General features: G+C 44.1%; 2 protein-coding genes across 10 annotated transcripts in view; both read right to left on the bottom strand.

Moving 5' to 3' along the window:
- The window catches only part of KANTR (KANTR integral membrane protein), a 61,167-nt gene extending 44,847 nt beyond the window's left edge, over window positions 1–16,320 (bottom strand). For 4 of the 8 annotated variants that reach the window (XR_014258467.1, XR_014258468.1, XR_014258469.1 and 1 more), the window contains exons 1-2: window positions 12,146–16,320; window positions 11,955–12,029 (exon numbers count right to left, since the gene is read on the bottom strand). The gene's annotated coding sequence lies outside the window, so the exon portion shown is untranslated. The remainder of the gene's footprint in view (window positions 1–11,954; window positions 12,030–12,145) is intronic. The other 4 variants (XR_014258471.1, XR_014258472.1, XR_014258473.1 and 1 more) reach the window with 4 other exon arrangements.
- A 533-nt stretch (window positions 16,321–16,853) lies between these two features.
- TSPYL2 (TSPY like 2) lies at window positions 16,854–24,057 on the bottom strand. Of its 2 annotated transcripts, none has more exons than XM_082446119.1 (7): window positions 23,097–24,057; window positions 21,749–21,826; window positions 21,510–21,621; window positions 21,278–21,423; window positions 21,052–21,149; window positions 19,882–20,723; window positions 16,854–17,570 (listed from the first exon to the last, which is right to left on the bottom strand). In XM_082446119.1, exons 1-7 carry the CDS (start codon window positions 23,907–23,909, stop codon window positions 17,401–17,403), a joined length of 2,259 nt encoding a protein of 752 aa, XP_082302245.1. In that variant the 5' UTR covers window positions 23,910–24,057; the 3' UTR covers window positions 16,854–17,400. The 2 variants fall into 2 exon arrangements, with proteins under 2 accessions (XP_082302245.1, XP_082302246.1); XM_082446120.1 differs by having other exon boundaries at window positions 21,749–21,859; window positions 23,727–24,056.
- Window positions 24,058–24,166: the final 109 nt, after the last annotated feature.

The raw sequence follows: 24,166 nt of genomic DNA, 5'->3' as shown, positions 1-24,166 counted from the left end.
GAATATATAGCCAACTTAAAAGGAAGCAGGGTTCCTTGAGAAATGGTCGATTCTGGGGTTGGGACTGGGGCAGGAAGATAAAAGATGAGTAGGGAGTATCTTGTAGCACTGACAAGTAAGGAAGTACTTAAAAACAAAAGGATGGGGCCATGTCAACGGGACACAGAAGCCAACCTAAAAGAGCCCCTGGTGGCCAAAGCTGGAACAATTTGAGCCACAAGACAAATAACAGTATTGGATTTATATCTCAAATTATTAAACAAATATGGCATGAGTTCATACTGATATAAACAAGTAACTGAATAAATAAGTAAGTAAATAAAGGAGAAGAAACAAATCTTTTTTACAGAAGAATTCCAAATAATATATGTAATTACATCCCCTTCCAGAGGTGAAGCTTAATTCCTTCCCTTCTTGAGGGTGGGCTAGATTCTTTCAAAGAACAGAGAATGAAAAGGGAAAAAAAATACCAACTTTACAGTGGAGAAACCTGGCAAACACTACCTTAACTAAGTGGTGAAGGTCAACATCACCAGGGATGTCATAGGGATATCACATACCCCTGATATGATGTGATGAAAAGGGCACTTCAACTCTGTGGTATTCTTTCCAAGAACAACCCCAGTCTAATTATGAGGAAAACTTCAGACAAATCCAAATTGAGGGACATTCTATAGTACATCTCAAAACTGTTAAGCTTATAAAAAACAAGGAGACTAAGAAAATGTCATAGACCAGAAGACACTAAAGAGACATGACAACTTAAATGCAATGTGGTATTTGGAATTGGCTCCTAGAACAGAAAAAGGACATTAGTGGGAAAACTGATACATCTATATAAAGTCTGAAGTTTAGTTAATAGTAATATACCAATGTTGTTTTCTTAGTTTTGACAAAAATATCACAGTGAAGAGTATACAGGATATCTCCATACTGTCTCTATTTACTTTTCTATAACTAAAATTATTCTAAACTTAAAAGTTTGCTTAAAGGTAATGAAAGTTTAGCAAGGTGAATGGCTATAATAACAATATAAAAAATCAACTTCATTTCTATATACCTGCAAAAGAGATAAGACACATTAAATAACAAGATCTCATTCATAATAGCAGTAAAAGCCATAAATACCAAGGAAAAAAATCTAACACAAGATATGCAAGACCTTATACAGAAAATTATAAAGTTCTACCAAAAGACATTCAATAATTTATTTAAAATGAAAGGATACATCATGTTTATAGCTAGGAAGACTCAACATCACAAACATATCAATTCTCTTCAAACTGATCTACAGATTTATTCCAATTCCAATATTTTTGTAGAACACGACAAGCTTATTCTGAAATGTGTTTGAAATAACAAAGGGCCAAGAATATATGATACTCCTGAAGAAAAATAGGATGGGAAGATTTTGCTCTATCAAATATCAAGATTCTTTATGAAGCTAAAGTAATTAAAGGTAGTGTGGTACTGATTCAGGGGCAAAAAGTTGGCCAATAGCAGAGATCCCAGAAACAGACCTACACAGATGTGAAACTTTGATGTATGATAGAAGTGGCACTTCAGATCATTAGGCTATCTGTGGGGAAAATAACACAATTGGCTTCCTATCTCATAACTTACACTACACAAAAATCAATTCCAGTTAGATTAAGGACTTAAAAGTTAAAGGTAAACCTTTAAACTTCTATTAGAAGAAAATAAAGAATATCTTCATGACCATAGGTTAGGGAAGACAACACACAAAAAGTGCTGGCTACAGAGAAAAAACTGAATTGTTCAACTCATTTAAAATTAGGAATTTCTGCTCATGCAAAGACACCATAAAGAAAGAAAAAGGCCACAAACGAGAAGATATTCACATATAACTGACAAATGATGAGTATCCAAATAATTAAATAACTTCTGTAAATCAATAAAAATGATAAAAATATCAATTTTTAAAATGGGCAAAAGATATTAACAGTCATTGCACAGAAGAAGAAACATGTGTGGCCAATAAACATGAAAAGATGCTCAATTATTTAGTAATTTGAAAAATGCTAATTAAGTCCACAAAGACTCACTATAATGACAAAAATTTAAAAGTGGCACAATATCAAGTATTAGAAAGGTGTATGTGAATCAATGGGACCTCTTACAAATTGCTGAAAGGTGTGTAAATTGGTACCAAGAGTTTAAAATACATTTTGGCATAATCCCATCAAGCTGAATGTTTACATGTCTTATTAACCAGCAATTCCATACATAGGTATATACCTTAGAAAAATGAGTGCCCATGTGTACAAGGAGACATGTACAAGAATGTTCATAATAGCACTTTTTATAAGAGCAAAAAGCTAGAAGTGACCCAAATGTCCCTCAACAGGTAGATGGATGAATAATTTAAGGTCACCCAATGAAATATCATATGGCATTGAGAATGAACAAGCTACAGCTACATGCAAAACAGGTGAATCTTGGAAACACGATAATGAATGAAAAAAGTAAGTCACAGAAGACCACATACAGTATGATACTATTTTTTACAGAGCTCACAACCAAGCCAAAACCACAATGTATTGGTTAAGCATCTCCACAAATATGAAAAAAAAATCAAAAAGAGCAAGGGAATGTTAAACACAAGACTTAGGAGAGTGGTAATTTCTGGCAGGAGGGGTGGGAAATGGGACTGAAAGTGACACAGGGATAGATGCTATCATTAATGCTGTTCTTGGGCGGGGTTGGAGTTCCTGGGTTTTCATTATTATTATCTCTATAACTTATGTATATAATGTATATATTATTTTATTATATGTGTAAGATATTTTATATGAACAAACAGTGAATGGGAGAAGAGTAGGAAGAAGTGAAGAATGACAACTCTTTTGAAGAGTTTTGTTGTTAGAGGAATAGAGAAATAAAGTCATATTTGCAAGGGGATGTGGGATGAAGAGAGTTTTACATTTTTTAAAGATGGGAGCAACAGGAGATCAATGGAATGGCAGAGTGAGGACTTTGGTGAGCCAGCTATCCCTCTAAGACAATGAAAATAAGGGCAAACCAACTAAAATCAATCAATTCAAAACTCTGGCAATTAACAAAGGCATAGAATGAAGTGAAAATCATTGATCCAAGAGAAACGACTGAATCTTGGCAAGACAGCAGGCTCTGTGCCTTTTTTGTGTGTGACATTTTAACTTGTGGCTATTCCCATCCTCCCTCCCTCTCCAGCTTAGTGGTTCAGTAGCCAAAAGCTGAATAAATTCCAGAAAACAGAGAGATGCCTTGGTCAGGAATTTAAAAGGAAATCCTGGAGAATGAGACAACTATAGAGAACTCTGAAAAGTTCTGACATATTCCTGGGAATCTAAAGGGCTGTGCACAAGAAAGAGCTGGAAAAGGAGAGGGCCCAAGTCATTACTTTTGGCTGACTGTGAGGCCTTGTGCAGGCAGAAAGTGAGAACTCAGGCTGCCCTGTAATCTGGCTGAAGTTTGAAGGCATGCCTTCTCACACAGATCCCCTTGGCAGAGGGTAGAAGACATATAGACAAGGTATTTAAAGACATCTGACCAATCAATGGCTGACCACCAAATTATACTTACCAGGTGTTACCCCTAGGAATCCAGGCTTAAAAATAAAAACAAGATCTTTTTTAAAAAAAAAGTTAGCAGAGAACTCAGAGGCCACATAATGCAGGGAATATAGAATCCACAGAATTAGTCAAGAAAAGTTGCCAAACAAATAAATGACAACAAGAAAAATAACAATAACAACAACCACACAACATACACACATACACACACACACACACACACACACACACACACACGCAAACCAGAATAACAAACCTTGAGGGTGGAAGAGTCTGATACTAGAGTTGTTAGAGTAGAATATCTAAAATGTCCAATTTTTAACAAGAAATTATGAGACATACAAAGAAACAGTAAAGTATGTTACATATACAGGGGAAAAAGCAACCAAAAGAACATGTCCCTGAAGGGGCCAATGTTTGGGACTTAATAGACAAAGACTTTATACTAGCTATTATAAATATTTTTGAAGAACTAAAGGAAACAATATCTAAAGAATTGAAGGAAAGTGTGAGAACAATGTCTCACCAAATAGAGAATATCAATAAAGAGACAGAAATCATTTAAAAAATCAAATAGAAAATCTGGAGTTGAAAGGTATAATAACTGAAATAAAAATTTCACTTAGAAGGGCTCACCAACATATTTGAGCTGGCAGAAGAGAGAAAAGGTAAATTTGATGATAGGTCAAATAGAGATTATCCATTTCTTGAAAGCAGAAAGAAGAAAGAATGAAAAAAAAAAGAAACAGCTTCACACACCTGTGGGACACCATCAAATGTACCAACATATACATAATGGGAATCTTGGAAGGACAAGAGGATGAGAAAGGGGCCAAAACATCACAAATTTGATGAAAGATATTAATCTATACATTCAAGAAGCTCAAGTAGAATAAACTGATGAAAGTCAAAGACAAGAAAATCTTGAATGTAGCAAGAGAAAGATGACTTATTGACTATAAGGGATCCTCAATAAGATTAACAGCTGATTTATCATCAGAAACCATGGGGGCCAGAAGACAGTGTAATGATATCTTCAAAATGTTGAAAGAAAGAGATGGAGACTTCTTTATCCAGCTAAACTGTCCTTCAAACATGAAAGAAAAGTTAATATAAACAAAAACTGAAAGAATTTGTTGCTAGTAGACCTACCCTACAAGAAATACTAATTTCAGGCTGAAATTAAAGGACACTAAATGGTAACTTGAAGGTAACTACACAGGTATTATGAAAGAAAGTACTTTTGCTTGTAACACTTTTATTCTCCTATCTGCTTTAAAAGATAACTACATAAAGCAATAATAATAAAACTGCGTTGGCAGGCTTATAATGTATAAAGAGGTAATTTGTATGATAATAATACTATGAAGGAAGGGAGAGGGAACAGAGATATATTAGAGCAAAGTTTTTATATACTATTGAAATTAAGTTAGAATTAACCCAAAGTAGATTTTCTCAAGTTAAGATGTTAGTTGTAATCCCCAGGGCAACCACTAAGAACGTAGCTCAAAAATATATAGTTAACAAGGAAATTAAAAAATTATACTAGAAAATATCTACTTGATATATAAGAAGAGAGGAATCGAAGAACAAAGAAACAGAAAAGACATAAGACATACACAAAGCAAGTATCAATCCTTCACAAACTCTTCCAAAAAATATAGGAGGAAACACTTCCCAATTCATTTTATACAACCTGTATTATCCTGATACCAAAATCAAAGACATCACAAGAAAACTACAGACCAATATCCCTTATGAATATAGATGTAAAAATCCTCAACAAAATACTAGCAAACCAAGTCCAGCAGCATATAAAAAGTATTATATAACATGACCAATTAGGATTTATTTCAGGAATGCAAAGTTAGTTTACTACCTGAAAATTCATCAATGTAATATACCATATTAATAGAACAAACATAAACTCCACATGATCACCTCAGTAGATGCAGAAAAAGCATTTGACAAAATCCAACACCCATTCATAGCAAAAACACTCAGAGAACTAGGAGTAGAAGGGAACCTCCTCAATTTGATAAAGGGTATCTATGTAAAACCCACAGCTAACAACATGCTTAATGGAGAAAGACTCAATATTTTCCCCCTAAGATCAGGAACAAGACAAGGATGTCTGCGCTCGTTACTTCTAGTCAATACTGTAGGTCTAGCCAGGCTAATTGGTCAAGAAAAATAAATACAAGGCATCCAAATTGGAAAACAAAAGTAAAACTATCTCTATTTGTAGATGACATGATTTTATACATAGAAAATCCTAAGGAATCCACTAAAAACTATTTGAACTAATAAACAAGTTCAGAAATGTGACAGGACAGAAACCAATAAACAGAAATCAACTGTATTTCTACACACTAGCACTTAACAATCAGCAAGTGAAAGTAAGAAAACAACTCCATTTATAATAGTAGCAAAAAGAATAAAATACCTAGGAATAAATTTAACAAAATAAGTGCAAGACTTGTACGCTGAAAACTACAAAACACTTCTGAAAGAAAGAAGATCTAAATGGAAAGATTTCCCATGATCATGGATCGGATGACTTAATATTGTTAAATGGCAATACTTCCCCAATTGATATATAGATTCAACACAATCCCTATAAAAATTTCAGCTGATTTTCTGCAGAAATTGACAAGATGATCCTAAAACTCATATGGAAATGCAAAGGATTTAGAACAGTCAAAACAATCTTGAAAAAGAATTACAAAGTTGGAGGAATCCCATTTCCTGATTTCAAAATTTACTACACAGTTAATTTAATCAAGACAGTGTGGTCTGGCATAGTGACAAACATATCGATTAGTGGAATAGAATTGAGAGTCCAAAAATTAACTGTTACATTTATGATTTATGGTCAACTGATTTTTCACAAGGTTGTCAAGACAATTCAATGAGGGAAAGAATACTCTTCTCAACAAAAGGTGCTGGGACAACTAGATATCCACAAGTAGAAGAATGAAATTTGGATTCCCTACCTCACAGCATGCACAAAAATTAACTCAAAATGGATCACTGGCCTAAATTTAAGAGCTAAAACCGTGCAATTCCTGGAAGAAAAAGGAATAAATCTTTGTGACCTTGGTTTATGGAATGGTTTCTTGGATACGACACAAAAAGCTCAAATGATAAAAGAAAAAAATAGATAAACTGAACTTCATCAAAATTAAAAACTTTTGTGCATCAAAGGACACCACCAGGAAAGTGAAAAAACAGGGACTTCCCTGGTGGTCCAGTGGTTAAAACTTCGTCTTCCAATGCAGGGGGTGTGGGTTAGATCCCTGGTCGGGGAGCTAAGATCCCACATGCCTCGTGGCCAAAAAACCAACCAAATAAATAAATAAATAAAACAGAAGCAATATTGTAACAAATCCAATAAAGACTTTAAAAATGGTTCACATCAAAAAAAAAAAAATCAACTTAAAAAAAAAAGTGAAAAAATAACCCAGAATGGAAGGAAAGATGTGCAATTCATATATCTGCTAAGAGACTTGTATCTAAAATATATAAAGCATTCTTACAATCTAACAATAAAAAGAAAAATAATCTAATTTTAAAAGGGCTAAGGACAGAAATAGACATTTCTCCAAAAAAGATATACAAATAGCCAATAAACACATGAAAAGATGTTCAACGTCATTAATTATTAGGGAAATGCAAATAAAAACCACAATGAGACACCACTTCATACCCATTAGAATGGCTATAATAAAAAAGACAGACAATAAGAAGTGTTGGTGAGGATATGGAGAAATTGAAACCCTCAAACATTGCTGGTGTGAATGTAAAATGGTGAAGCCACTTTTGCAAACAGTTTGGTAGTTCCTCAAAAAGTTAAACACAGAGTTGCCATATGACCAAGCAATCCCACTCCTAGGTATCTACCCAAGAGAAAAGAAAACATACATTCACACAAAAACTTGTACACAAATGTCCTGAGCAACATTATTTAAAATAGCCAAACGTGAAAACGACTGAAATATCTATCAACTGACTAATGAATAAACAAAATGTAGTATATTCACACAATGGAATATTATTTGGCAATAAAAGCAAATGCCACATGCAACAACATGGATGGACCTCAAAACCAGTATGCTAAGTGGAAGAAGCCACTCATAAAGGCCAATATATTGTATGATCCAATTTATATGAGATGTCTAGACTAGACAAATCAATAGAGACAGAAAGTGCGTTAGTGGCTGCCTACGGTTGAGGGGAGGGGAGTCATGGGGAGTAACTGCTAATGAGTATGAAGTTTCTTTTAGGGGGGAATAAAAATGTTCTAAAATTGATTGTGGTGATGGCTGCACAACACTGTGAATATACTAAAGACCACTGAATAGTACCCTTTTAAAGGGTGAATTTTATGGTGTGTGAAATATATCTCAATAAAGCTGTAACAAAAAGATGGAAGCAATAACAGAATGTCTGTGTGCTAATGGGAATGACCTTGTAGAGAGGGGGAAATTGAGGTAGGAGAGAGAGGGGGATATGGCTGAAGCAATGTACTCAAGTAGGTAAGAGGATGGGATCTAGTGCCAAAGTGGAAGGACAGGATTTTGATGACAGCAGGGACAGTTTTTCCATAATAACAGAAAAGAAGGCAGAGTATATGAGTACACATGCTGCTTGGTGGTTGGATGTGGTAGTGGGAATCAGTGGAGGTTTTCTTTTGATGGTTTAAAATTTTCAGTCAAGTATGCAGCCTGAGCCTAGGATGGGAGAGGAGGTGTTGGAGATTTGAGGAGAGAGAAGGTATGAAATAGTTATCTAGAAGGGTAGGACAGTGAATAAGGAAGTACAGTGGAGCTGGCAGAGTTGGATTTAAGCAGGGCTGGGGTTTTGCCTGATAAGTATGCTAAAGTGACAGAGGGCAAGGGAAGTGAGGATGTATGCAAGGGAATGATTATTATGATGGACCACGGAATCTAAGCTGATTAAAGGAAGGACATGGGAACATGGAGGAAGTAAAGGGTAGTGAAAACGTTCACTTCCAGTGGCATTGAAGGATTGTTGGAATTGGGGTGCTAGAGGGAGTGAGCTAGAAGGATAAGTACTGGTTGGAGAGCAGGATGCCTGAAACTGAGATTATGGAGGAGATGCAGTCACAGGTACTGATAAGAAGGGTAAGACTATCGGGGTGCGTGGCTGAGGTGGGGCTGAAAGGCAAGAGCACTGTAGAAGAGCAGACAGAACTGAGAGACAAGACCACTGGAAGGGTCATCTACGAGGATATTAAAATCACCAAGAAGTAGGACTGGAGTAGTGTTATAGAGTGACAGTGAGCTAGTAGCTAAATCCTTCTAGGAATGAGGCATGACCGGGGCAGGCATATGTGCATGTCTGTACCTGACTATAACACACAGGTAGGTGATGGTATAGTCTTATGATTTGAGATTTAAAACAAAGTGGTTGATATTTATATAATCTTAATGTATCTCTCTACAAATTACTTATTAATTACAAAGGAAAAAGAGTAACTACAATGGAGAAACCTGGAGACACTAACTTAAACAAATAGTCAATGTGAACAAAACCAGTATTGGGATAAACTGACATCATGTGCCTCCTGATATAAAGCACTGAAGACACATCTCTTCTGTGGTATTCTTGCCAAAATTACATAACTTAACTGTAATCACAAGGAAACATCAGACAAACCCAAGTTCTATCAAATAGCTGGCCAGGACTCTTCAGAAGTATCAAAGTCATAAAAGACAAAGAAAGACTAAAGAACTGTCCCAGATGAAAAGTGCCTAAGGAGATATGACAACTAAACACAATGTGGGATCCTGAATTAGATCCTAGAATAGAAAAATTATATTAGTGGAAAAACTGATGAAATTCAAATAGGTTCTGTACTTTCATTGAGTATTGTACCAATGTTAATTTCCTAATTTTGATAATTGAACTGTAGTTGTATAATTTCTTAACATTTGGGGAATGTAAGTGAAGGATATATGGGAATTCTTTGTACTATTTTTATAACTTTTTAAAAGTCTGAAACTATTAAAAATAAATTTTAATTCTAAAAAACCAGAGTGTTTAAGAAGGAGGCAGAGAAAATGTCTGGGAAGGACATATAGAGTGAGGACACCTACCCCCATGTCCTGGCCTCCTGGCAGCAGGGGTATGAGGAGGCTGCTGGGGGAGCAGAGCGCTCAGGGGAAAGCCAGATTTCCATTCAAGCAGTGGTTCTCAGTGGGGGATTGAATAGACAGTCAAGGGGTGTTTCAGAGACATTTTTGACTGTCACAATAATTGGAGATTATAGTGACATTTAGTGGGCATTGACCAGGGATGCTCAGCATTCTGCAGTGCACAAGACAGCTCCACACAGCAAAGAATCGTACTGCATCCCATATGACTTTAGAATGTTCCACCAGACAATCATGTAGGTGAAAAACGTGTTCATTCATTCATTCAACAAACATTTATTGAGAGAACCTACTGTGTCCAAGCACTGTTTTAGGTAATAGGGATACATCAAGGCACAAAAAAGACAACCATCTCTGCCCTTCTGGAGTTTACAATCTAGTGGGAGAGCCAAACAATAAACAACAAACATAATAAAGATGTAAGATATATTATGTAAGAGGGTGAGGAGCACTATGGAAAAAACAGATCAGGGTATGTGCTAGGGGAGAGTTGCAATTTTAAACAGGATGGTCAGGGTAGGCCTCATTGAGAAAGTGACATCTGAGTAGAGGTCTGAAGGAGGTGAGGGCATGAGCTTTGTGGATATTGGTGGGGGGAAAGCATTCTAGGTACAAGGGATGGCCTAGTACAAGCCCCTGAAGTGGATGTGTGCCTAATATGTTCAAGTAGCCTAGAGGAGGTCAGGATGGGTGAAAGAGAGGGAGCAAATGGGAAGAGTGGTAGGAGATAAGGTCAGAGAGGTTATGGGAGCCAGATCATGGGTTTTAGTATATAATGACTTTTACAGTAATTCAACAACCATATAAATTGAGGGAAGATTGCACTTTGTTTTGTTTAGAACCTCATGAAGAATTGTTCATCATCTAGGAAAATAGCATCACCCTATCCATGGTTTCTGAGTCACAGTGTAGCTGTCACACTCCCAGGTACAAGCATCGTATGTGCAAGACCATTTCATTATGTCTTCTAGTGGAATTATATCCCAGCCTTTACATACTGAAATACATATTGTTTTATTATAAATTATTTTTCCTTTACTTCTCCCTTATATTGAATTAGGACATTATATTGGTTTTGGGGGGAATTATGTGTGTAGACAGATTCTATTATCTATGCACTTCAATTCAGAACAGTGAAAGAGATGTTTCAAAACATACATCATAAAAATGGAGTGTTGTGTTCAAAAGGTATGAGAACCACTAAGGCGTGGCAAGAAAACAACGGGACTATTCAGAAACCAGGCAGAGAATGAAGGGGATTTTGCTGATGACTGAAGGTGAATTCCAGAGGCCTGGTCAATTCCAGGGCTGTATGGGAATGTAACTAGGAGACCCCTGGTCTCTGATCTTCTTGTGGAGACTAACATAATACAGGATAAGGGCCAGATCCACTTTTTCATCTAAGCTGCTCCCCACCCTGGGTGGGGGGGTCTCACCTGTTTAACACAGTAGGGTGGGGAACAAAGAGGGTTGTCTCCTCAATGAGGCCAGAAGCAGCCTAAGGCCAGGCTCCATTTTTTTACCCCCAGAACAGACAAGAACCCCAGACTAAGCTCATAGGCACTCTCAGGCCAAGCTCATTGCTATAAACAATGCACCTCTAACCTGTTTAGGGATGGGAAAGAGGCAGAAAGAGGAAAAGCAATAACAGAGAAAGACAGAAGCATTCAGAAAGAAGAACCAATTGGGGTGGGGGAAGGGTCAGAGACAGACAGGGAGAAAATAAAGCCAAAGGCCAAGAGAGACTATATTCTTTTCAATCATAACTGTCATTATTTATTGAAACTTTTCAAGGGGCCAGGCGCTGGGCAAAGTGATGCACTGTATTGTCTCAGGCGGAGATTATTAGACTCCCATTTGACAGATGGGGAAACTGAGGCCCAGCTGGGTGAGGCTCAAGGTCTTACGGCTAGCTTTAACTGGCTGGGTCAGGATTCAGCCTTATAGGTCTGGGCGGTCTACTATGTCTCAGAGAGGGAGCCAGACAGAAAGATAGAGACAAACAGACAGAAAGATGGAGATAAAGACAGAGGAAGGGGGAGTGGGGTGGGCAGAGAGTGAGAGACAGACGGAGACTTACAGACACGCAAGCAGACGATCACGTGAGCTGCAGACCTGCACAGTACACCGTTTCCCAAGAGACAGGAATGGGGGGAGCGCGGAGGGTGGGCATGGGCGGTGGGCTCCGCAGGGTACTCACCTGGTTGCCGTCTGGGGGCCGCAGGAGCACTCGCCCTCCCCTTGCTACCCGCACGATACTCCGCAACCCGCTGACCTAGGGTTGAGAGGCCGCCCAGGTAAAAGCTCGCCCAGGTCCCACCCCTCACGCGCTCCGGCCCGGCGTCTTTCCCCCCGCGTCCTCCACCCGCCCCCGTCTTTATAGCGTCTCACCGGGAACCTCGGGCCGTCGGTGCAGCCGCTGCCTCGCGCGAATAGACTCCAGGGACCGGCAGCTGGATCTCGCGAATAGACTGGACACGTCCCTCCCGCTTGCTGGAGCGCTAGCGGGGTCGCAGGCCTCCACCGCTACCGACGGCTCCAGACTCCCATTGGAGGAGTGCCCTCCTGTCTTCCCTGGGATTGGCTGGAGATGGACACACTTTATTTTTACCCCCCAAGCCAGGATCCAGGCCGAAGAAAACCCGCCCCTTTGGGGGTCTTTGATTGGTTTATAAGCCAAGCCCACCCTTTAATAGGATTGGCCAGGAGGAGGATCTTCATCGCTTTTTGCCAGTCCATTCGACAGGTCTTCGGGAGGTTAGTTGGGAGCACGCAGGCGCGAACCCCAAAGTGAGGCCTGGCGCGAGTCACAGGACAGTCGGAGGTGCGCGGTTTCTTGACGTCTTATTCTCCGTAAGCCACCTTGCGTAAGCCACCGCTCCGCTAAGAGACACGACTCTGCCCCCAGTTTCCCATAGCTTACCCCCACCTGCAGGGATTTCTGAGCCAGGTTTCTCTCGCTCATAGTGAACGTAGTTCCTAGTTTTATCCCTGGAGGATGAGGTGGTTATAGGGGTCTGGCCAGTCACCCACCAGCCCCTGCTACTTACTGATTAAGACATTGGTCGAGTGACAGCCTCGCTTGGAGCCTCAGTTTAACCATCTGTCAAATGGGAAGATAATTTTTAAAAAAATCTTTCCTGAAAATGCCATTCATTCAATGGAGGATTCAATGAGAGAACATAAATTAATTGCCTGGAGCATAAACAATTAAGGTCTCCCCTCCCAATTCTTGCCTTTGCCGTTGTTTCAGACTTAGGGAACTATGGCGGCCCAGAGAGGCAAACTGTTTGGCTTGAGGTCACACAGCAATAAGACCCAGCATAAAACCCAGGCTTCTGCCCTCCAAACGAAAGGGGTTTAAGAAGAAAGGAGATACAGGAAGGCCCTTCCTATTACCAGGGTTTCTTAATTTGGGTTCACAGATCTCCCTCCAATCCAGTCCAGGGACAGGGTTTAGAGGGGTCCATGAATTTGGATGGGAAAAAAATTACATCTTTGTTTTCACTCTCCTCTAATTGAAATTTAGCATCTTTTCAGTAAAGAATGTAACTCACCATAGTATAATAGTGATAGTACCTGTGACTCTGTCACTAATAGAAATCACAGAGATTTTCATATCATATTATAGATGTTGTACATTTCTTGAAATATCATGTAATCTCATCTCTATCTCAAAATCATGGTTGTCATTAGACTCTCCATTAGATCTCACAAGGAGCATATATATTACTATAACATATTTGCTTTTCCATATTTTAGTAACTATTTTTCAATATAGTCAATATTTTGTGGTTCTAGGTATTTTATTTTATGCATTCAAAAGATATTGTTTTCTGAGAAAAGACGCATAAGCTTCACCAGATCACCAAACAGGTCCATGGCACACAGAAAATGTTAAGAACACTTGTCTTCAACTCTGGGCTCCAGGGGGACAAAGACTTGGTCTATTCATGTTTCCTTGTTGTAGTCCTATCACCGAGTTTCTATCAGGCACACAGCAGGTGCTCAGTAATGTTTACTGAATGAAAAATAGGATGCTTCCTAATGAAAAACAGGATCCTCCACACCCCCAACTGAGGGAGCCACTGATGGCCTTTTTGATCACCAAAGAAAGAGGGATCTAGTTTCCTGGATCTAGTTTTGTCCCTGCCAATCTGCTTTTATTCACAGAAGTGGGTGGCACTTTTAAGGTCTGGCCCCAGGAAGTCCTTGGAACCTTACCCTCAGGAGCAGGGCCCTCTGCTCCAGGGGAGTTGGGTGAGTTGTGAAGGATACAAAGACAAGTAGCTTCGGCATGGGAAAGGCCCTGGGGCACATTGGGCCTATGACTCCTCATTCTCCTGGTTTCTGTTTGGGGTCCCAGCAAATGGGCCTCTCTTCACTGGTCTTCAGCAAAGACTGTATTTTGGAGTTGGATGTGACCTTAAAGACCTAGAAGAGTCTTCCCTTTTGGAGGACCAGACTAGGCAGGACCTGAAGCCACACCACACACTGAGGAGTGAGGGCGCAGGGAAAAGATGTCACCCTAGGCAAAGAACATCTTCTCCTCCCATGCCTCAGTCCAGGACATGAGCATCCTGGCCAGCTATATTAGAATCACATAATTGGGTCCTAACAGTGTCCCTGAAGTCAGAGGCCCTCTCTAACAGGGTGGGTGAAGAGAGGCCTCAAATGCCAGGATGAGGGGCTAGGGATTTGATTAGAGAAACAGAGAGGAATTAGGTAAGAGCATGATGAAGGCCAGGCTTCAGAGGTCTGCTTCAAGGCTAGACTCCATCTTGGGATCTTAGGCTGGTTGCTTCTCCTGGGCTGATCCCCCAGCATGATTAGCCTATTTGCAGATGGGAAAACTGAGACCCTCTATAGAGGGTGAGGAAGTCACGTTGTGAGCCAGAGTATATTGAGACAAGGATACCCAGGCCGTCTCTCTCTTGAACTGACTGGGATCCTCTTGCCAGGCTGACCTCTTCCTGGCCCACTCCAGGTCCTTTGCCCCTCCTGCTTCCCCTGCCCCTCCACTTCATCACATGCTCATTGGGACTGGCTCCAGATACTGCACATAGGTGTCTCTTCCCTCTGCACAAGATGCCTTGACTCAGCATCCTGCACTCTCAGCTCTGGCCCTGGGGCAAGATGTTCTCCTTTCTGAGCCAGAGTCTCCTCTATCCACTTCTGACAGTGTGGTCCCAGGTCAGAACCAGAGGCATCTAAGCTTCCATGCTCTCCCCAAAACATTCATCAGAATCTGGAGTATGTCCAAGATCTGGTATTCCAACCATTTCACAGAGGAGGTCCCACAGCAACCTGGCAGTCATACCTGACTTCTCTCAATCCCTCTCTTCCTATACCTAAAGCCTGTTGATTCCAGCATCTTAAAATCACAGAATACACACATTTCTCGTACAGGAGAATTCCAATTAATTTATGTAGATACTTCCCCCTCGAGGAGTTGGGAGGATAACTCCCCACTCCCTAAGCACGGGCTACACTTAGTGGCTTCCTTCCAAAGAGTACAGTATGGAAGGTGGGGGAATGGAGTAATTTTACAGTGGAGAAACCTGACATATACTACCTAAGCCAGGTGATCAAGTTAACATCAACAGTGATAAGGCATATCGATAGCGTGTACCCTTGATAGGATATGAAGAGAATGGTACTTTATTTCTGTGGTCTTCCTTTCCCAAACCCATAACCCCAGTCTAATCATGAGGAAAACATCAGACAAATCCCAGTTGAGGGACATTCTGCAAAATACCTGATTAGTAGTCCTCAAGTGTTGATGACTCCAGGTCATCAAAAACAAGAAAAGTGTGAGAAACTGTCACAGCCAAGAGAAGTCTATGGCAACATGATGATTAAATGTAATGTTGTGTCCTGGATGGCATCCTGGAACAGAAAAAGGAAATTTGGTAAAAACTAAGGAAATCTGAACAAAATATGGAATTTAGTTAATAATAATGTATTGATATTTGTTCATCAGTTGTGACAGATGTATCATACTAATGTAAGACGTTAACAATAGGGGAAACTGGCTGTAGGGTATACGGACACTCTCTGTATTATCTTTGCGATAATTCTGTAAATCTAAAACTTCTAAAAGAAAAAATTTATTTAAAAAACCTTCCATACTGCCCCCATCACGCCACTCTCACCTTAGGTATAGCGTCAGCTTCCTCACTGCTCTCCCTCCCTCCAATCCATGCTCCGGGCAGCCAGCAGAGGGCATTCTGTAAAACGCAAATCTGACCGAGTCTGAAGACTTCCAGCAAAGTAAGGGCGTTGGATGGAAAGTTTGGGAGGTATATTACAGAAGACATACCCAGATGTCTGTGTAAATTATCGTTATGATCCAGAAAGAATCTGAGAGGTTTTTCTGGTGTCCGTGGAAATAAAGTTACTGTATCCAAAATTTAAAGCCACTGGGCCTTTCAGACGCCCAACTCCCGACCACCCCCCCACCCCCGGTCACACAGCTACATAGTAATTTTCCTTTGCTTTTCTTTTATCTCTATGCAAACTCCCCAGCCTGGGCTGTCTTTTCTTGCCTTCTCTCCCAGGTCCAGCTCCAAGGATCCTGCACCCTCTTCCTAAGACGAGAGAGCACTCCGGCATTATTGGATTGTGAAGTCCCGACCGATATCATTTTTATTTTACTACATGCGGACAAGAAAAATGGATTCCTCTGGCTCCCCCACACTCAGCTCATACGAGGCCCGAGGAAAGGTTTGACGCACGATAAATAAAAAGATGAATCACTGAATAAATGGATGTTCTAGGGCCCAGGGCGTTCCTGTGCGCCTGCGCGGAGGGGAAGGCGTGGGATGCTGTTTGCTACCTGCCTGGGTCTGCTGCGGCCGCCCGGAGAGGGAGGGGCTTCCTCGGCCTCGCCCTGCCATTGGCCAGGATGGTCCGCATTGGCCTGACGCAACATTTCTGCGGTCCCGCGGAGCTCGCCCCCAGCCAGCCACCCCCACCCCCAGCAACTACCATCTTGCAGGGCACTGCGTAGACGAGGCGGCTGCTTGCGGGCCTGTGGGAAGGGAGACTGGCTGCTGGGGACCGCGCACCGGGTGGGACAAAAGACTCGAAGCAGCACTTTGAATTTGCTCAGAATTTTATTAGGATTACCAGGGTTCACAGGGAACGAGGCGGGACTTCTGGGGGAGGGGGACCAGAATACCGCAATGGCGAAGCGGCCTTGCATAGACACCGAGGCGGGCTAGCGGGCACAGCGGGGAAGGGCGAGGGATGGAGGGAAAGAGAGAGACGGGAGAACAGGGTGGCGGCAGAGACCCCCAAGGCCACAGCGGCCCTCCCCGCTTTGGGATCAAGGGTGTCCACTCCACACAGCACGAGGAGGGGGATAGAGGGGCCCTGACCAAGGCATCACAATAAATACGTTTAGCAGCACACAGAAGCCTGCGGGAGAGGAGGGCCAAAAGGAAGGGGGAATCCCCCTTTCCCTCCCCCCAAAATAAGAACTCTGCAATTACTAAACCATAAAAATAAACTTTAAACCCGTGTACGAAGTCAGTCATCCCCCAGAAGTGTAATATGGGGCCGCTCGGCCCTAGCTGATAGGGAGGGCAAATGGGGCAGGGGGAGAGGGATATAGAGAGGCAGCCCCCGCAAGGGTAAGACATTTATCCCGTTTTGCCCCTCTTCCCTGGGTTGGCCCAAGGGTTTGGGACCTGAAGCACCTCCTCCATGTCAGAGTCTTCTGAGTCTTCCCCTCCTTCTGAGTCTTCTTCGATTCCTTCCTCCTCCTCACTTCCTTCCTCATCATCACTGTCCTCACCTTCTTGCTCACTGCCTGTACAGGGGAGAGAGAAGTAAGGAGGGGAAAATGGAGGAGGATGGTTAGGTGGACAGGTAGATGTCACTCTTAATAGGGAACAGAGCCCACAGTCAGGGCTTCTGAGGGGCGGGACCATTCACCAAAAGCCTCTGCTTGGAACAAGCAGCCAAGTCTGTGTGAACTCAAGTCCAGAAAGTAAGGGCGAGTGGGAGGGAAGCAGGAAGGCAGAGTGGGATGCCTCTGTCCTATCAAAATTGATACATCTCTGAAAGTAGCTTTTTCACCCCCTGTATACAATGTGTGTCTCTTCCTGAGCTCTGACCTCAGCTGAATAAAACTTCTGTTCATCCAGAGGCAGCTCCCTCTCTCTTTCTCCCCAGTCTGATCCCAGTAGGCCTCAGTCTGTCTTCTTCAGCCCAATTCCCCACCCCGGCTCCCACCCTAGGGTTGTACAAATAATTCTGCCTCCCCTTCTCTGAAAGAAGAGATGCCACCGAGTAGGAGGGGATGGGGCCGGCAATTCCCTCTGTTTCCCTACCTAGAAATATGTCTAGATTGTGTCTACTCGCTTATTCAATTCCTCCTTCCTCAGTGCCCTCAATGGAAGTTTGCCAGGGATCCCATGGTCAAAACCCCCAGGAGTGGTTGGTCTTCCTGCACCTTCCACCTACCCCAGGGGGCTGCCTCTCCTCCATCTGCCTGCCTACAGCCAGGCTCAAACATATCCCTTGTGTGCCTTCTGCCATCCCCTTCCTAGCCAAGGTTTGACTCTACTGCCTTAACCCCTGTTCATTCCCTCCCCATTCCTACTGTGGTCTGGCTCTACCCCCACCAATCCACTGAACCTACTCTTTCCAAGGTCACAGATGATCTATTCAGCCCCCAATCCGATGGACACATCCCAGTCCTCATTTTACTTGACCTTTCAGGAGCACTGAACACCAGTGACAATCCCCTCCTTCTTAGAATGTTCCATGACCTAGTGCTCCTCCTAAGTCTACCCTCTCAGAGCCTCAGTTTCCCCATCTATAAAAGGAGGATTAGTAGTACCTACCTCATAAGAGTTGCTGTGAGGATTAAATTAGTCAAAGCAAGAAAACCATTTAGAATAGTGCCTGGCACATAGTAAATACTTCATTAATGTTAATTGGACCCAATTAACGTTAACCGGCCCCAGAATCCAGAGGTAGGATTCTGCTCTGGCTTATCTCCTTTCTTTACAATTTCTGACTTCCCAGGCATATCACCAACCACCTGCCTCTAAGCCACCCATACCTTATGTCCAACAAGCCCTTCCAACTCCATGTTCCTCCCTGCATCCCATCAATCCCACCACCATGCCCTTCCCCATCCCAGGAAATGGTGCCTCCTTTGGAGAGTCATCCAGGCCAGAACCAAACCTAGCAGTCACCTTAAATACCGCCTTCTCCCTCAGCCCCCCATATGCAACCCTTCTTCAGCATTTCCCAAAATGTATTCTTTGGTGGACAGTGAACAATGGCCTTTGTGATCAAGATGTTTGGGAAATGCTGACTTCCACAATGTTTAAATAGGTTTCTTAGAGCAGGACTTATCAGAGCCTTTAAGGTGCCAATGTACATGTGACTCTACATAAGGATATTATTGTATGCAGTATTTCCCCAACATATTTGACCACTGAACCTTTTTGTGAGCAGCTTTTGGAACCAGTGAAGGGTCCTCAGATGACAATTTGGGAAACCCTGCCCAACATACCATGCATTTTCACCCTTCCAGGTTCTTTTTCATGTGATCCCTTCCACCAAGAATGCCCCATAATGCCCCTTAATGTGAAGGCAGCCTCCAATTCAAATGTCACTTCTTTTCTCTAGTTCTCTCCTTCTTGATTCTGGAGATAGAATTAGCTCCTCCCTCCTCTGGACTCACTGAGCACACTGTTCACTTCACCCCCAGCTCCCCAAACAAGCCTGGGAGTTCCCAGAAGGCCAGGGCTGGGTACAGAGTGTGCTGAATTGCAATGTTTGCCATTTTTTTCCCTCTTTCTGTGTGAGAACCTGTCTTACTTAGTATACCACCCACTGCCTCCTATCTCTTCTCTCTGCTTCATTTGTCTTGTGCTCTGTTACAACCTATCTACCCATCACCAAGAATTGAAATTTGTTTTGGTTTTGTTACATTTGTGAGCTAAATGTTCCCTGACCTTGCTCTGTTTAAAAACTTACTCAGAATGCTTTTTTTTTTTCTCTACAAGAGCAGATTGTGCTCATGCTTTGATACCCTGACCATGGGCAGATTTTCTCTGAGAGAAGAGAAAGGAGGTAAGACAAGAGGTGAGGGTCTAGCTCACCTTCCTCACTGCCCTCCTCCTCTTCTTCCTCCACTGATGATTCTTCTACAGAGATGTTCTCTACCTCGTCCTCATAGTCATCCTGGTTGGTGCTGTTATGGTGATCCTTCTCAGAGTCTTCAAGGTCATTCTCATAGTCTTCAATGTCTCTGTCATCATCATCGCTGCCTTCATTGTCACCTTCATTGCCATCATCATCACTACCTTCATTGTCACCTTCGTTGCCATCATTATCTTCAATGTCACTGCCGTCATTGTCTCCATTGTCACTGTCGCTGCTGTCCTGGTTGCTGCCGTTGCTGCTATGGTTGCCACCTTTGGGGTTCTCATCATCACCATTGGGGTTCTCGTCACCATCAGTGTTCTCATCGTTATCATCAGTGTTCTCTTCGTTGTCATCAGGGTTCTCTTCATTGTCATCAGTGTTGTTGTCTTCAGGGTTCTCACTGTTGTCATTGGGGTTCTCATTGTTGTCATCAGGATTCTCATTGTTGTCATCGGTACTCTCATTGTTGTCAGTGGTCTCGTTGTCATCAGCACTCTCATTGTTATCAGTGGTTTCGTTGTCATCGGGGCTCTCGTTGTTAGTGGTCTCACTGTCAATGCTCTCATTGTGGTCAGGGCACTCGCTGTCACAGAGGCTCTCGCTGATGTCAGTTATCTCGTTGTCAGTGGTCTCGAAGCAGTCAGTGGTCTCCATGAAGTCAGAGATCTTGATGTCATGAATGGTCTCATTGTCGGTGATACCATCACTGTCTGAGGTCTCTCCAATAATGTCTTCCATGATGTGATAGTCATCAGAGTCTTCCACGATCACCACCTCATATTCATCCCTGTTTTTACTGTGGGGAAGCCTGGGGTTGAGTATAGGGTTGGTGGGAGGTGGTGTACCCAGAGCAGACACTGAAAGGTGGTAAGTAACTGGGGAGGCAGTAGGCTACAGGGGTTCCCAGGGACGAGGCTAGGTGGGGAGAGTCCCATTTCTGCCCCTGACTACATAACCTCAGGCCGATCACACCCCATTTCTGGGCATCACTCCCCACTTGTAAAACATAGTGGACTGGATTATCTCAAAGGTCCCTTTTGGCTCTACAAATACTGTGTGACACTAGCCTAGTCTTTGCCCCACCCCTAACAAACCACCTCTCGGCCACCAACCCCCACCATCACCTTTCTTCCTTTTCTTGCTTCTTTCTTCTTGCCCTGTAGCCCCCTTCTCCCATCATGTAGTAACGCACAGGGTTAACCCACAGGTCATTCTTGATAATCTGTTGAAAGAGACGGGGGAAGGGAGAACAGAGTTATGAGTACAAGCCACAGAGCCTACTCCCAATACTCCACGCACCCAGGGGCAAGCTAGCAAGGCCTTCCCTGGCAATGCCAGGAGGGGCCCCACCTCAGCAATCCTGTCGGCCTCTGGAAGGCTATGGTTTGAGAACCAGCTGAAGAAGCTGTGGCTGGCATCCTGGTTCCTGTGCCTGTGGGCCTGAGGTTCCTGGCCCCGGTGCCAGCGAATTGGGGTGGAGTGAGACACCAGCCGGCCTGGGGGGAAAGGAGGCTATGGAGAGGGCGCTGGACAAGGATAGATGGGGTGGGGGGCATGAATTTGCTCTGGGACTGCCTCTTACCCGAGCGATTGCGCTGGAACTCCTTGACGATCACCATATTTGTGAAGTAGGGGTTTGTCTGGAAGTACAGCTTCATTTTGTAGCCCATGGAGATATGTCTGAGATCCTGTACCTGCTCAGGGTGGGGGTAATGGTGGAATTCCCACCACACCGTGACCCCTCCCACCCAACCCCCCCTCACCTCCAAGGACCAGATTCCTTGCCCGGTCCTGGTAGAAAAGATATCTCTTTGGCCTGACCTGCAGATTGGTCAAGTAGCGGAAAATGTCTTCATCGCGTTGGTTGATCAAGATTGAAATTTTGGGGTGGTTGAGGAACTGATGGAGGGAGCAGTTTAGGTCAAGGAGTGACTGTTCAATGAGAAGGAGGGAAGGAAGGCCAGTCAGGGCTAGGCAGGGCAGAACAAAAGAGAGGCTGGAGCAGGAGAATTCCTTTTGTGGTCAATGGGACATGACCCATACTTTTATTCCCATGATACTGTCTGTGTGGTAAGAGCCTATGTTTATAAAATGTCAAACCTCTGTATTAAGTGGCCTTGCCATGGTTCATAATTGCTGTGTGTTTGGGTGCTGGTAGTCTATGTCCAAGTGATGTTGTGTCTCTGGGTGCTGAGGGCTTGTGTTCACAAGACATTGTGTGCCTGGGGGCTGAAGGCCCATGTGCAAATGATGCTGTATCTGGTTGCTGAGGGCCTGTCATCACACGATGTTATATATATTTGGGTGTTATGGGTCTGTGTCCACATGATGTTGTGTATCTGGGTCTGAGGGTTTGTGTCCAGGTGATGCTATGGTCTGTGTACTGAGGACCCGTGGCCACATAATACTGTACCTGGGTGCTGAGGGCCTGTGATCATGTGATACTTTGCATGAGAGTGCCAAGGGTCTGTGTCCATATAATTCTATTAGGATGTTAAATCCGTGTGTTCCTAACATGTTGCATGGTCCCCTAGAGATAAACTTATCACCAATAGTGAATTCTTGTTATTTTGCCCTTTCCTTCATTTAACTCCTTTCTCTCCATTCCTAGGTACTCCTTCTCCTGATCCTTCAGGGCTCCAGCCCCTTTCTAGCCCCCTCCTCTCCAGCCAGGATTGGGGTCTCCCTAGTATCTAAGCATAGACCTAGGCTTGCACAGCCATGTGTGACTTGGGCACCCTTTCTGGGCCATTTCTCTGCTGTGTGCCCTTCTCCTCCCTCTTCACTGTCTCTGAGTCAGTTTATCTTCTGTGTGACCCTCCCCTCCTCCTTTCACCATCTCTGGTCCAATTTTTCTGCTGTGTGCCCCCCTACTATCCTCCCCCTTTCACCGTCTGTGATCCATTTTCTTTTATGCTATGCTCCTCCTCTCCCCCTTTCCCATCTGTGGTCCAATTTTTATGCTGTGTGCCCCCCTCCCCCCTTCACCATCTCTAGTCCAGCTTCTCTGATGTTTTGCCACACTCCTTCCATCCCTCCTCCACCAGACCTCGTCATTCTTCCAATAGGGGCCCGCCCCCACACCCTTTCACCCAGCCTGTCCCTCCCCCCACCGCCCCCCATTTCTGGTCATGGGCTCCTGGCCCATGAATATAGATGACAAGGATACTGCTTTGACCCAGAAGCCTGGGATATGCTGGATGATGAGATCTCTGCGCTCCAGGAAGGGTCTTCGCATCTGGATGAACTTGCGCTTGAGACGGAGGAAGGCCTTGCCCGCCTTGATATTCACCGCCTCCAGGTCCAGCTGAATGTTTTCCAGCGCCTGCAGGATGCACTCTATCTTCTCGGCATTCTTCTCTCGGCTTTCCCTCTTCACCTTCCTGGGCTTCCTCTTCCTCCTCCTCCTCCTCTTCCTCACACTTTCCTTTTCATCCTCGTCGTCGTCTTCCACGATGATGACGGTCTCTTCCCTCCCCCTTGGACCGGCTAACCTCTGGTACCCCCGCCCCCCTGCGCTACAGGTTTCTAGGGCCTTCTCTCCTGCAAAGCTGCTGGGCTCCGTCACCTGGAAGTCAATCTCCAGGCTTCCCCCAGAAACCTCTGAGGGAGAAAGCGTTTCCAGGCTCTCCGTGGGAGGGGGCGTCCCCCCGTACCCTGACTCGATCGCGGGCTCCCAGCCGGGACCCCCAGCCCCCAGGGTGAAGTACGCGCGGATCCCCCCCTCCTCCAGAATGACATAGGGCGGCGGCGGGGGCAGAGCGGGGCCCAGTCCCACCCCCCTCATGTCAGCCAGCACCTGTGCCGCCTCGGTTTCCTCCCGGAGCCTCGGGCGCTGCTGAGGTGGAGGCAGGGGCAGGCGCAAGAGAGGTGGCGGAGGCGGCGGCGGCGGCGGCGGCGGCGGCGGCAGCTCGCTCTGAGGGGACTCGGAGCTACTGAGGCGGCGGGCCTTGGCCGGAGGCCCCTCATCCGGGCCGTCCATGGTGACCGCGTTCGCACAGCTCAGGGGCTCGCGCTCGCCCCTTCGCTCTCAGTCAGGCCGCCGCTGCCTGTCACACCTGAGGCAGAGCCGCACCTCACGCGACCAGCTCTGCTCTCAGCCTCGCTCTGGCGCTCCCTCCCACAGCGCCTGCCCTACTCCCTCCGCGCCAAGCGCCAGACCCCGCCCCCTCGCTGACGCCAGGGGCCATCCCGCCTCTCCATTGGCTGCCAGCCGCCGCGGCTGCGCTCGCGGCCCCC

Source organism: Balaenoptera physalus (assembly GCF_965194825.1).
Source record: "Balaenoptera physalus genome assembly, chromosome: X".
NCBI classification, from domain to species: Eukaryota; Metazoa; Chordata; class Mammalia; order Artiodactyla; family Balaenopteridae; genus Balaenoptera; species Balaenoptera physalus.
This window is presented reverse-complemented; position numbering and strand designations above follow the sequence as displayed.

Excerpts from the sequence above, each read along its gene's own strand:
- TSPYL2 (XM_082446119.1), bottom strand. The coding sequence starts at position 23,909 with ATGGACGGCCCGGATGAGGGGCCTCCGGCCAAGGCCCGCCGCCTCAGT. Across the intron at positions 21,424-21,509 it reads GTTCCAGCGCAATCGCTCGG|GCCGGCTGGTGTCTCACTCC; the intron begins GTAAGAGGCAGT and ends CTTTCCCCCCAG. Across the intron at positions 21,150-21,277 it reads AGGCCGACAGGATTGCTGAG|ATTATCAAGAATGACCTGTG; the intron begins GTGGGGCCCCTC and ends CTCTTTCAACAG.